This window comes from Prunus dulcis, chromosome 3 (genome assembly GCF_902201215.1).
Source record: "Prunus dulcis chromosome 3, ALMONDv2, whole genome shotgun sequence".
Lineage (NCBI taxonomy): Eukaryota > Viridiplantae > Streptophyta > Magnoliopsida > Rosales > Rosaceae > Prunus > Prunus dulcis.
Window position 1 is genome coordinate 1,282,252 of NC_047652.1, and position 13,863 is coordinate 1,296,114.

The window sequence follows — 13,863 nt, forward strand, 5'->3', positions numbered from 1 at the left end:
ACATACCTCAATTGATAACCCACAAACTACGATTTGCATACCATATTTAGGGTTTGTGAAGAAAAGATGAGAGTATAGTAGGTTTCTTGGATTGAAAGAGAAGAGTAATCTGACAATAGAGTGTAGATGAGTTTGTGTTTTTCTAAAACTTAATATGAAGAGTGGTGGGGTGTGTGTATAGATGTACTAGGGTTAAGTATTAAGTTAGAGTATGTTCGAACTCCCATGACATTGTGTGTGTGTGCAGGGACGGACCCAGGATTTGAAAATGACGTAAGCTAAATTTACTTTACGTACAAACTTATTGAAAACTCGACGATACGAATGAATTTCATTGATAACAAAAAAATATACAAGATACATAATGAGCCTTACCCCTCAAAAACCCCGTATCCAATATCACTATTAAAATAACATATATTTTAAATAATATATATTCAAAATATTCATTTTCCAAATTGGCATAATTGTTAGTAGAATTCCCCGAAAAACAATAGCCCAATACAAAGGTGGAGGAAAAAGACCTTTGTGGAGTTGAGAAGAAGTAGCCTTGGAACTGGTGCAGCCGATCGATAAGAGTGTTGGGTTTTTTTTTGTTCGGTTAGCCAGCCTAGTGGGGATTAGTTAATAAGATTAGCCTAGGCTTATTTTAGTCTTTTAAAAAAACAAGTCCAGTTGTTGGTCTCAACGCGTCTGTCAAAGTTAACTTGTGAAATGAAACTTCCAGCTTATTAACTTGTCAAAGAAGAGGAGGAATGCAATACTTCATGGCGCTGACAGAGGAGGCTCCAATCAAGTATTTCTTGTTGCTTTGCACCGACGTCAATTTCCCTTGCTTTCTTCTTTCTTTCCTTGATGTGTTTGAGCTTTTTAACCATTTTATTTAAGGGGAGTATTTTTGCTCACCACCCTTAATCGATGGTGCACATTACCATCAGCTGAATTTTTTTGGAAATGAAAGGTGGGTGAACTAAGCAAAATGAACACAAAAAGGCAAAAAATCAAATAAACCGACTCTCTCTCTGTTTTTGTTTTGGGGTTTTAGTACAAGGGTTTTATAGTGTTACACTCCTCCTTTGAGGCCATAGAGGCTTAAACCATAAGGGGGAAATATAAGGTCATACAACAATGCTGGCACTTGTATCTCAAGTGACTTATTTTACCATATTTTGTAGAAATATGAGGACCCAACGCAATCAATCAAGAAGCAGGAACTAGGCGCCTGGAGCAAATGGTGCAGTAAAACTTCCTCTTGGTTTTGTGGGAAATGGAAATGAAACAAAAGAGCAAGTGTGCATCAAAGTCCCACGCCAAAACTGGCCCTCCACAGTAAGGGCATACTGCTGGTGCCCCTCTCTTCCCTACCACCTTTTCTCGCAGATCAAACACTGATAAAACACTCATTTCTCTCTCTCTGTCTTTCCTCTCTTTTACCAATTTGAATTTTCAAATTACTTAGTTGAACAAGTCTCTGCTTCCCTCTTAATGCTTCGGCGTGCATTCAAATATGATGCACAAGAAAACCCGGGGCTATTTATATAGGCAAACCAATTACAAGAACCTTGAAAGTTGTCTGGAAATTGTGTTTCTTGAACCAGTAAAGAAGTTTCTTTTCTTGTAAAATACTACTCCTCGTGTTTGTCGCGTTGTCTTTTCAAAATTCAAACAACGACGAATACATTGACTGTCTCTGAGCTGTCTCCTGGGGTCCACGCGTTATCTACCGACCCAAAAAAGAGACTCACAAAACTCTTTTTGTTTTTGTTTTTAAATATAGACGATATTGGGGAGGGTTATATTTAGCTTCGCGCTACATTTAGTTTAAAAAATAATAATTTTATAAAGAATAGTATCAGATTATATTTTAATAGTCTCCAAAAGTAAATGGCAAAATTTAATATTTTTTAGTATATTATGTAAATTTATTAGTTAATTTAATTAAACTACTATTTATATCCTATTTAAAATACATTTTAGAAGAGAAAAATATTTTGGGATATGATTTTTGATATCCACGTGCCGGCATGTGATTAGCCCTATAGATTTATGATAAGATTTTTTCTAGTTCTAAAAACAACTTAAAAATTAAGTTAAATAGAAAAAGATGAAGGAAAGTTTGTAAAAGAATGAAGAGATTGTAGGAAATTATGTAGAAGGATAAAACTGAGGAAGGATAATATGTAAAATGATGAAGATGTGAGAAATTATATAAGAATGCGGTAGGTACTTTTACAAAAAAAATAGATTTTTTTATATTTTAAAAAAAAAAATACATTTTTTTTTCCGAATTAAAAGAAAAAAGGTTGGGTGATGTCACCTAACAACTAGGTGATGTCAACTAGGCCCCATCTAATTATTTAGCTCAGGCTAGCAAAAGAGTCACATGTGACCCTCATTTAGGAATTAGTCATTTGTGTAGCTCTCCCGTTTTTTGAGGCCCTTTGTGTAGCACACTCTTGAAGATGAGTTTTGAGAATTTTGAATTATATTTGAGAATATAGCCCCCTCTTGAAGATGACCTTACAACTCACAAAACTCTTAATATCTACTCAAGCAACGGTCTCCTGATCAAATGTAAGTCTTGTAGTATTAATTTAGGTAAAGATACATTCAGCCCAAATTTTTTTTTTGGTAAAGATATGATTTTGATTCCTCATTTTCAAGGACGAACATACATGGAATCAAATAGTTCATAATTCAATACCTTAAAAACCGGAATTAGATTGATTTGAGGAAAGTAGTTGATCTAATATCCATTCTTTTTGTCCCCTATTCCAAATAAGAAACATAGAAATTGGAGATTGATTAAGACTAAGTAAATATTCTTGAGTAGATATGACTTGCCTTAACATCTAGGTAAACTGCATGAGCCATTTCCAATTTTAGCCCTACAAAATACGCAGTAGTTTCCTCGAGCTATCATGATACATCTGAAACGAAGAATTGTTCTCGGTTACAAGAATCTTTTGTAACAATTGCACTGAAACAATCAGGAGATTCCTTAGAATAGCACAAGGTTTTTTCGGATAAGACACGGTTTCACAAAAGCAACATATATAAGAAGCTCTGTCCACAAAAGCATATATATATGGCTATGTTAATTGCCAAGGGACGTGAGCATAGCTTTCCCTCTCCCTCTCTCTTCTCCACTTTCAAAACCAAAACTTCGAAAGCAGTTCTATGTTCAAAACTTTTCTGTCAACTGCAAAAATGGGGGCTCCATTTTGTTATTAAATTTTCTTTTCTTTTTCTTCTGTCAACTTCTAACTTTCTTATTTCCTACGTGGAGATGTATTGAGACTTGAGAAGCAAGATCTCACAAGGGATGGGTTTGAAACATCAGTTTTTGTTTTGACGGGTGGCATTTGATTAAAATTTTATATATCAGCTTTGTATTGAAGTTGACTGAATGAGGACAACATGAATACACAATCAGCACAAAACCAGTCTGAGCAGAACCAGCTAAACAGGCATTGCTAGAGCCGAACAAATTTGAACACTACAAAGGCTTGTTGGGCGCTCTTAAGGAGCACTAAAAGTTTTAATATTCAGAAAAAAAAAATACATGACTTAGCACAATCAACAAATAATGCCCTAAAAGAATGCTGGTTATCCTTGTCGGGCGGAAGAGAAAAAAGTTGTGACTATCATGACACTGGAAAAATCTCTTAAACCAAGCATTGACAAATCGCATGCAAGCAAATTTTGACAGATACATTGTTATATATCTGTGGGATCTTTAACTTAACTATTGACAGTTGATATATACGTTTCTATATCCCGCCTAAAGAAGCAAGAAGCCGCTCATGTCATTAATCAAATGATAGCACATGCAGATTTTCTGAAAAGAATGATCAAGCATTACTGCATACATAATAAATATGTAAATCATGGGGATAGGTCTATTGGATTGTGTGCCTCAATGTCGACATGCCGTATACCGGGAACAAGCTCTTGGATCTCCTTTTCCAACCTATCAACTTCACTTCCTAAGGCTGTCACTACCTCTTCACCTGCAACAGGAAAGATACGTCATAATATATTGCAATGCAAGTTCAACTCAATCACCAAAATAATACAATTTTGAATAAACATAAAAATCATTTTTATAACACATACCATAATTTGACATGATTTTAAGCAACGCAGTATCATCCTTCTCCTTTGCAGCATCACGAAACTGTAGCAAATCAACATTATTCATATATGACACTCAGCAATCAGCAAGTACACCAAGGAATTACTTACTACAAAGAAGGTTTGTAGGTCCAGAAAAAGAAATGAAAAAACAATAGAGATCTATAGAGATAATTAACCTGCTTAGCCCATTCTTCACGCCCAGTCCTGTGGAGATAATTTTGAACTACCACCACTCCATTGAAATCTGTCCCATGCAGATAGCGACCATTATATCACATTGATATTCCAATAATGCCAGATGCAAACTAATAGAAATAACAGACTTCTAAAGAGAAAGACAATAGAGTTTAAATAGTAAACTAAAGTTTTAGTAATAATCAAAGTACAAAAGAAAATACTGCTGCAACGTCTGCATGTTAATAGTGCCAATAAGTTGCTACGCTACTGATAATGATTGACTTTTGATTTATCAATATCTGCCAAACCTATGAATACTAGAACAGTAATGATTTGTCAGAACCTAGGTTTAACTGGAAACCTAACCCAAGAATAATCGAGAAAAGAAAGAATAGGAGATGAAAAGAAAGTCACCTATTTCAGCCTTAAATCGGAAGAACCCAGGACCAATCACCTCACTTTTGCAATCATATAGGGAATCCACAACCTATAAAAAAAATCAGCGATATTTAATAACCTTAAAAACATGAGGGTACATCAATTACCAAAAAAAAACATCATTGAACATAATGATACCGGGTCATTTTTCAAGAACTGGAGAACCTTCTCCATATCATGGTCGTCCATTGCCCTACCAATCAAAGCATGCCTATTCCTTTGGATCAGAAAAATAGCCACCTGCATGTTAGATTCAATTCAGTTGTACAATCATAGTTTTACCAAGTGACGGAGTCACAATCTGTAGTGTATTTGGTTCGTTTATTATTATTATGGGATACCCAACATTTGGTAATCCACAACTTCAAGATTAGCATTGTATTGCAGATATTCACATCATCTTCCTTAGACAGCAATATGGTATTCTATTGCAGTTCCTGTATAACTTTAGAAGAAGTATTACATACCATTCCAAGTAGGTTGCCAACTACAATTGATCCTATGGGATCATAAATTGCATTTCCTGTTCTATTCACTGCAACCAATGATGCCGCAGCAATAGCAAGACCAGTTACAGCCGCGCCATCCTGCATATATGAGATCATTTACAAAGGGTTATAGCTTGTTATCATACCAGAAAAACTGTATTCAATGGCCTACTGAAAAGTAACTTGACAACTACTACCACACAGAGAATGAACTACACAATGCTAAACAAGATGTGTGGCTTCATGTTTTCTCAATTAACTCTAAGTTTAGGCTTCGGTTAGTGAAGGTTTTCAATGAAGTTGCATGTTGGGTTTGGTTGTTTAAGATAGTTTCTTGCTCCAACACCTTAGCATAGAACGCACTAGAAATTTGGATTGGCCACGATCAGATGGGAGGTCTACAAGGTTTAAGTAGATGAGCTCATTTTCAAAGTTTAGCAATTAAGCATACTCTAATGTACTCATTGGTACTACTGAAATTATCATTCTTCCCCTTTTTCTCTACTAATCATTTCTTCCTTTCTAACAATTCAATTCTGATCCATTCACCTGCAATCATGTAAACAAACAAGTTCTAACAACCTTAAGGGAATAAAGGAACAGCGACTCAGTGGATTACCTCCGTCATGACAGCAACAGATGTGGGATCATGGCCACGCCAAATGTAGTCTCTCAATTTCATGCCCTCAGCAGCTGCACCTTTCTTGACAGCTTGTATGGCAACAAGAAGAGAAGCACCTGAGGAATGGATTCAAAGTCATGAGAAAGAAAAAAGTAAAAAATAATCCCCCAATCATCCTTAAAAGATAATGCATTGAGTTGTACCTTCAATAATAAATGAGCCACCAATCACAAGAGCTGCATACTGAATATTTGGAGGGGGCTGAGGAAGAGGCAGACAAATTCAATAAAAACCACAATTGAATTTACAAACACAACAGAGAAGAATGAAAAATTAAAAAGAAAAGAGCAAACAGAAGTTTGGGTAACAAATTTTCCAAGTAAAAACTCAATTAGTCAATAACCTGTGAAGTCCACAAGTTTTGAAATCCATGAACAATAGTCGCACCAGAACCAAGACAAAAGATACCAACAGCAGATATCAAAGACCAGACAAATCTTTCCTTGGAGTATCCATAACTGCCAGAATCAAAGATACCGCATGATAATTAGAACGAATTCTCTTCATGAACAAAGAATAATATAAATGCAAGTAGTTAGTTTCTAATCACAGCTCTTGACTTCTATGTTATGCACTTCTACCATCGAATTCAACTTGTTTCCTAGAATCATTAAAGTACTTCAACCAATCTAATTCATGGCTAAATTTTATTTTAGATCCTAGATTTCTTCCTTATGAAGCTTTTCTTTAGAAACATCTGGTATCTTAAATTACCAGTTAGAGACTGTTACATAATGTAAAACTTGTCTTGAGAAAAGAAAAAAAAGGAAAGAATGCGAGCTAACGAAGGTTTTATCAATGATGCAAAAAGGTGGTCATGATATTGAAAGACTCACGGGTGGAGAGCATCCGGTGCACGCCTTGAGCTACTCAAACCATAAGCAAGAAGCGCCTACAATATCAACATGGATTAGTTTCTTTGCATTAAATGTACAATGAATCGAGTTAATCGTAAAATGAGAAACCACAACAATATTGATTTAGAATAGACATCAGCCAGCATGAACCCAATACCTGATTTGCAAAATCTGCAACTGAGTGAACAACTTCAGCAAACATAACATGACTGGCGGTTGATAACCAGACACCAAATTTGAGAGAAAACACAAGGAAGTTGCACCACAATGCAGTTGTGACTGCCCTTTGACTAGTATTACAGATTTGGTGCAAAAACAGAGGGGTTTAATGAAATTCCCAGTAATTAAAGAAATTAACAATAAATGTACAAACTTGGGAAATTTCAAACATTTTTGTGCTGGGTACCTGTGCTCGTCATTGAATTGAATCTTGACCTGTTTAGCTCTAGTAAAGAAATCTGCAAATCAATGCATACCCAGTTACCCATATACACAAAGCTCTCAGCTAAATTGAGCTACTGACCACTTTCCCAATAAAAATTTACAAATTCTCAAAAAATTCAAAAGGACCTACTGCGATGGAACAAGTGCTGCTGCTGATGTTGATGGTGAACAACACTACCAGAAGAAACCAAGTCGAGCAGAACGAGCCGTTTTGAGCAAGCAGATGACGAAACCAGACCGCGCAGCAGAGTGTGAGCGGAGGAGCTAAACGGAACGTTCTGGGAGAAGCTGCAGTCGTTATTTTGTGTGAGCTTGGGGTCTGAGTAGTGAAAGAGCAGAAATTGGGATTGGCAGCGCGAATTGAAGCGATGGGTATGGCGGAGGCGAGAGAGCAGAGTATAAGAGGACGATCTCATCTCATCACATCAAAGCAATGCAAGTCTTTGCCTTTCTCTGTTTCTTCATGCTCTTCTTCTGTGTATATTCACGCATTCTTAGAAAGATGGTGCATTTCGATTGCTTTTGAGGTTTTGAGGTAAGACTGGTTTAGGGTTTTTCTGGGGCTAAAGAGAAAAGAGTGAATAATCACACACACAGAGATTGAAGAAGGTGAAAGCTACTATGCCCTCTTTCCCTTGTGTTTGCTTGTAGAAGGCTAGGCATTAACCCTCACTCCCCTGACTCCCGGAGTCCCAACAAATAAAAACTTATTAGAAAATGGTAAGATATTGGGCCATGAAATGGAAAATTCTAGGCTGTCACATCTACACCAATTGCAGCCTAGAAATTGGGCCCTTATAACATTTCCACCCATGGCCTAAAGGTCATGGCAAAAAGCCCCTTGGACTCAAAAAATCTGTCCACCAATTCATTCTAGCCCAGATAGGATGTGGGCTCCACTAAGAATGAGCATGTCCGAAGGCAAGATCAGCTCTAGCTGCCGCTTGAGAGCGTTGATGTTAGCGAATAAATTTTTAAATTTTTTTTAAAATAGAAAAAATTCTTAAAAATTATGATTTATTTATTAATCTCATACATATTTAAAAAAATTAATACTATGTGAATAGTAACCGTCCTTACTTGCCCTTGTCATTTGCCATGACAAATGGATGAAAATTGACAGGACCCAATCCCAATTCCACTTTGGAATTCGAACCAAGTCCTGTGCGTGTCCGACACCTGGCAAATGTCGGGTACAAATGACATTTTTACCCTTCCTGTTACCACTACGAATAAAACTTTCTTTAGACTCCTGCCGAAAATTCGGTAGAGTCTCCCCTGTATTTTGTCCATACCCAAAATCTTCCACCTGTTAAACAAGCAAATCTTTTCACAAACCGCCAGAATAAAACAATCAAGCATTCACCAGCTCAAGTTTCCCACTAAAACTAGATATCAGAGCATTTTCTACTAATTTACAAGATTTCACGAACTTTTACAATAAAATCCTACGTTTCTTGATGGAGCGGAAGCTAGGAGTGGCCCGGTGGTGGATGCCTGCGCACTTCTACAGCCTGGGGGCGAAAAACAAGTTTGAAAACGTGAGTGGACAAAAATAATGTTCTCAAATCGGGTTATAAACATAATAACCCCCGTAGTCAAAATAAATATGTAAGTAAACCTAAAGTTCATCTGTATTCAAATATAAAGCATTTAAATCAACAGGTATATGTATATGTATATATGCATATATGAAACGGGCACGAATATCAAGAAAACTGATATAAAATTTCTGAAAACAATAATTTTATAAAAGCACTGAAATTCCTTTAAAACTACCACCTAGATATACCCCTGTAAATCCGTCAATTCCCCTGGCAGGTCTCGGCGACACGCAATCTATCCAAGCCGCAAACTGGCAGGATTCAGGGGACTATAGTCAGCCTGATCCGCTGGCAGGTCTCGATGACACCAAGTCGACTCGAGCTGCTCTGGCGGGATTCAGGGGACCGTAGTCAGCCTAATCCGCAATCATGGCAGGTCTCGGGGACACGAAGTCAATCGAGCCGCAAATTCTGGCAGGTCTCGGGACACCAAGTCTGCCGAGCCGCAAATCCTGGAACTCACGGTCCGAGCGTCCCCGAAACTCGTGAGGCGATGTCAAGTGCACTGACAGAACTGTAAACAGACTGGATGTCCGTAGACATCGGTCCATCTGAGGGTAATCACCAAATATAAATGGGTACGTGGTGGTTTTAAAATAAATTACTTTAGAAAACTCTGAATTAACTGTAATCTCAAATTATGCTGCTATCTCAACTGATTCAAACCTAAAACTCTGTTTCTTTAACTTTTTAGCATGCGTAAGTAAGCAGCACAGAATTATAGAACTATTACTGTACTAATCATGCTCGGAAACATAATAAAACTTATTCAAGATTAAATAATGAAATTTATTCGGATAAACTTATTTATAAAAACTTATTTATATAAAATCAATATAAAATCATTTATGTAAACTCATATATATAAATCATTTATATAACTCATTTATATAAAATCATTTATGAAAGAAAGTCCACTCACTGCTGGTCCGAGCTAGCTGGACCTTTTGAAAGTCCCTCCTGTGGTTCTGTCGGGTCTTTGGTGCCTGATTACCCATAAAGATTAAATTAATTAAACTGCTCAATAGAAGAATTAAATCCGGCTCCTAGAAATGCGTGTACTCATTTTCAAGTCACTCCTATGCCCATTTTAGCTTTTCAGACAAAGAGAACGGCCTTGAAAGGCCTCAAGCTTTACTAAGCGATAAACTGTCAGACCGGCCGATCCGGAACCCCGTGCGGTCCACAATCTCCGATGGCCAATCTGGGATTCTCTAAAGGTTCCTCACAGAGAAAGAACCATGTTCCGCGAGTTTGGTCCGAAACAGACGGTCGGATTAGCCAAAATAGCGTTATCGCTTAAAATCCAAACCCTAGCCCCAGGGTTCGCGATTTCGGAGTATCCGGGACTCCGATTCGTAATCCGTCGAATCCTACACGATCCTGAAATCCTGTAGTACGACATATCAAAAATTGAGTGCGATCCAACGATTTGACGACACTGCACCCAAGGATCGCGCAATATGGAAAATCCGTTCGGGGCTCAAACGGACTCCAAATCGAGATCGGCGAAATCCTACGCGCTCGTGACAACACGAAGATCGCAAAACTACATAGAGTTACTTCACTACCCTCACCCACGCGCCCCAGCACGCGCCGGCAACGATGGGTGTCTAAAGCGATTTTGGCTCGCCGGAAAAACTTCAAACCACGGCTCCAAAATCTTACCCTAGGTAAAACACCATATTTGGAGCCACTTTTGTTCTTGGACCTACCCCAAAAAGTGACTGGAAGTGGCCGAAAACAGAGGCCGAAAATCGGCTGAAACTTCAAGCTCAAAAATCCGATGGCTACACTACAAATCGATCTAATCCGACCCAACAGGCAAATAGAACAGCTCGAGATGTTCAAGATCCATACCTAATTAGTTTCTTTACTTTTTCTTTTGGCCAACTTCCTTCACTTAATATATGTAATTAAGTAATATCTTATCCTTTTTGAATTACTTTAATTAGTCGTAATATATATATATATTATTGAATAAGAATAATGTACGTTATAAAAATTATATTAAAATATTGTATAGTGGCCTATTAATATCTACTTTGGATATGTTTAAACTAGCAAATTAATATCTATAAAGTACAAGCTAATGCAACTTGGAGGGTCGTTCTTTCTTTTATTTATTTATTAAATACTATATTTACATAGTATAGCCGTGCGGCTGTACTATATTTATCTTTTTGAAAAATAGTCCATCCGAGCGGCTATACTTTTTTTTGGGACACGTGGCGCCTAATCGTTGGAGGGTCCTTTTTTTTAAAACAAAAAAAGGTACAGCCGCACGGCTGTAATCTGTGTTTTTTAATAATTTTTTTAAAGTAGACACATGGCGCCTGTCCTCCATTTTATATTAAACATAGTATAGCCGCACGGCTATACTCAGTTTTAAATTTTTTTTTTTTTAATATAAATTTTTTATGAAAAGGTAGGCTACACCCTTTAAGTAGCATCAGTTTTTTAATTACTTTGATTAGTAATTAACTTATTGAATATTAAAGGATATTCAATTAAGAAATATAATTCATGATGTTAATTAAAATATTTAATCATAATCAGTCATTAAATAAATAATAATTAAAATATAATTTCTAATTCAACTAATTAAATCTCCAATGCCCATTATGTAGTTGCTAAAAATAAAAATTTTTAAAAATGAATTAACCTAAACATCCTAAGTTTATATTTATTTTTCAAAAATAAGACCTCTCCCGACGAAATTTAGTCGGCAAAGATATTTTCGTCGGGGGAAACCTAATCCGGCAAATTTTGTCGGCATAGATCTTTGCCGACGAAATTTCGGCGGGAGAAGTTTTCATGATTTTTTTTTTTTTTCGAAAAGTATAAATTTTAAAAATATAAAATTAGTTTCTTTACTTTTTCTTTTGGCCAACTTCCTTCACTTAATATATGTAATTAAGTAATATCTTATCCTTTTTGAATTAATATATATATATATATTATTGAATAAGAATAATGTACGTTATAAAAATTATATTAAAATATTGTATAGTGGCCTATTAATATCTACTTTGGATATGTTTAAACTAGTAGATTAATATCTATAAAGTACAAGCTAATGCAACTTGGAGGGTCCTTCTTTCTTTTATTTATTTATTAAATACAATATTTACATAGTATAGCCGTGCGGCTGTACTATATTTTTCTTTTTTAAAAATAGTCTAGCCGGGCGGCTCTACTTTTGTGGGACACGTGGCGCCTAATCGCTGGAGGCTCAATTTTTTAAAAACCAAAAAGAAATACAGCCGCACGGCTATACTCTGTTTTTTAATAATTTTTTTAAGTAGACATATTAAAAATAGTATAGCCGCACGGCTATACTCAGTTTTTTAAATTTTCTTTTTTAAATTTTTTTTATAAAATTTTTATGACAAGGTAGGCTACCCCCTTTAAGTAGCATCACTTTTTTAATTACTTTGATTAGCAATTAACCTAGTGAATATTAAAGGATATTCAATTAAGTAATATAATTCATGATGTTAATTAAAAATTTAATCATAATCAGTCATTAAATAAATAATAATTAAAATATAATTTCTAATTCAACTAATTAAACCTCCAAATATATTATGTAGTTACAAAAAATAAAATTTTTAAAAATTAATTAACCTAAACATCCTAAGTTTATACTTATTTTTTTGAAAAATACCTCTCCCGACGAAATTTAGTCGGCAAAGATGTTTTCGTCGGGGGAAACCTAATCCGGCAAATTTTGTCGGCATAGATCTTTGCCGACGAAATTTCGGCGGGAGAAGTTTTCATGATTTTTTTTTTTTTTCGAAAAGTATAAATTTTAAAAATATAAAATTAGTTTCTTTACTTTTTCTTTTGGCCAACTTCCTTCACTTAATATATGTAATTAAGTAATATCTTATCCTTTTTGAATTACTTTAATTAGTCGTAATATATATATATATATATATATATTATTGAATAAGAATAATGTACGTTATAAAAATTATATTAAAATATTGTATAGTGGCCTATTAATATCTACTTTGGATATGTTTAAACTAGCAAATTAATATCTATAAAGTACAAGCTAATGCAACTTGGAGGGTCCTTCTTTCTTTTATTTATTTATTAAATACAATATTTACATAGTATAGCCGTGCGGCTGTACTATATTTTTCTTTTTTAAAAATAGTCTAGCCGGGCGGCTCTACTTTTGGGGGACACGTGGCGCCTAATCGCTGGAGGCTCCATTTTTTAAAAACCAAAAAGAAATACAGCCGCACGGCTATACTCTGTTTTTTAATAATTTTTTAAGTAGACATATTAAAAATAGTATAGCCGCACGGCTATACTCAGTTTTTTAAATTTTCTTTTTTAAATTTTTTTTATAAAATTTTTGTGACAAGGTAGGCTACACCCTTTAAGTAGCATCACTTTTTTAATTACTTTGATTAGCAATTAACCTAGTGAATATTAAAGGATATTCAATTAAGTAATATAATTCATGATGTTAATTAAAAATTTAATCATAATCAGTCATTAAATGAATAATAATTAAAATATAATTTCTAATTCAACTAATTAAATCTCCAATGCCCATTATGTAGTTACTAAAAACAAAATTTTTAAAAATTAATTAACCTAAACATCCTAAGTTTATATTCATTTTTCAAAAATAAGACCTCTCCCGAAGAAATTTCGTCGGCAAAGATATTTTCGTCGGGGGAAACCTAATCCGGCAAATTTTGTCGGCATAGATCTTTGCCGACGAAATTTCGTCGGGAGAAGTTTTCATGATTTTTTTTTTTTTTTGAAAAGTATAAATTTTAAAAATATAAAATTAGTTTCTTTACTTTTTCTTTTGGCCAACTTCCTTCACTTAATATATGTAATTAATGTACGTTATAAAAATTATATTAAAATATTGTATAGCCGCAAATTAAATCTCCAAGGCCCAAGAGGCCCAAGGCCCTAGTCTTTGATTATTATTTTGTATTAGTGCCAATCAATGACAATTCTTTTGCAGAGCCCAATAGCCCACTCCACCAAGGTTGACC

The 13,863-nt window shown here is 35.1% G+C and overlaps 1 protein-coding gene across 1 annotated transcript; it reads right to left on the minus strand.

Annotated features, from left to right (window-relative positions):
• Nucleotides 1-3,662: 3,662 nt before the first annotated feature.
• LOC117623195 (metal tolerance protein C4) lies at nt 3,663-7,945 on the minus strand. Its single transcript, XM_034354081.1, has 13 exons — nt 7,357-7,945; nt 7,189-7,240; nt 6,940-7,072; nt 6,762-6,817; nt 6,269-6,383; nt 6,069-6,126; nt 5,863-5,981; nt 5,223-5,342; nt 4,894-4,995; nt 4,732-4,804; nt 4,317-4,384; nt 4,120-4,180; nt 3,663-4,013 (listed from the first exon to the last, which is right to left on the minus strand). The coding sequence occupies exons 1-13, from the start codon at nt 7,640-7,642 to the stop codon at nt 3,889-3,891; spliced, it is 1,368 nt and encodes a 455-aa protein (XP_034209972.1). The 5' UTR covers nt 7,643-7,945; the 3' UTR covers nt 3,663-3,888.
• Nucleotides 7,946-13,863: the final 5,918 nt, after the last annotated feature.

Coding starts and splice junctions, on each gene's coding strand:
- LOC117623195 (XM_034354081.1), bottom strand. CDS start 7,642: ATGAGATCGTCCTCTTATACTCTGCTCTCTCGCCTCCGCCATACCCAT. Junction 7,073..7,188: donor CAATTCAATGACGAGCACAG/GTACCCAGCACA, acceptor CTGTAATACTAG/TCAAAGGGCAGTCACAACTG. Junction 6,127..6,268: donor AAAACTTGTGGACTTCACAG/GTTATTGACTAA, acceptor CCTCTTCCTCAG/CCCCCTCCAAATATTCAGTA.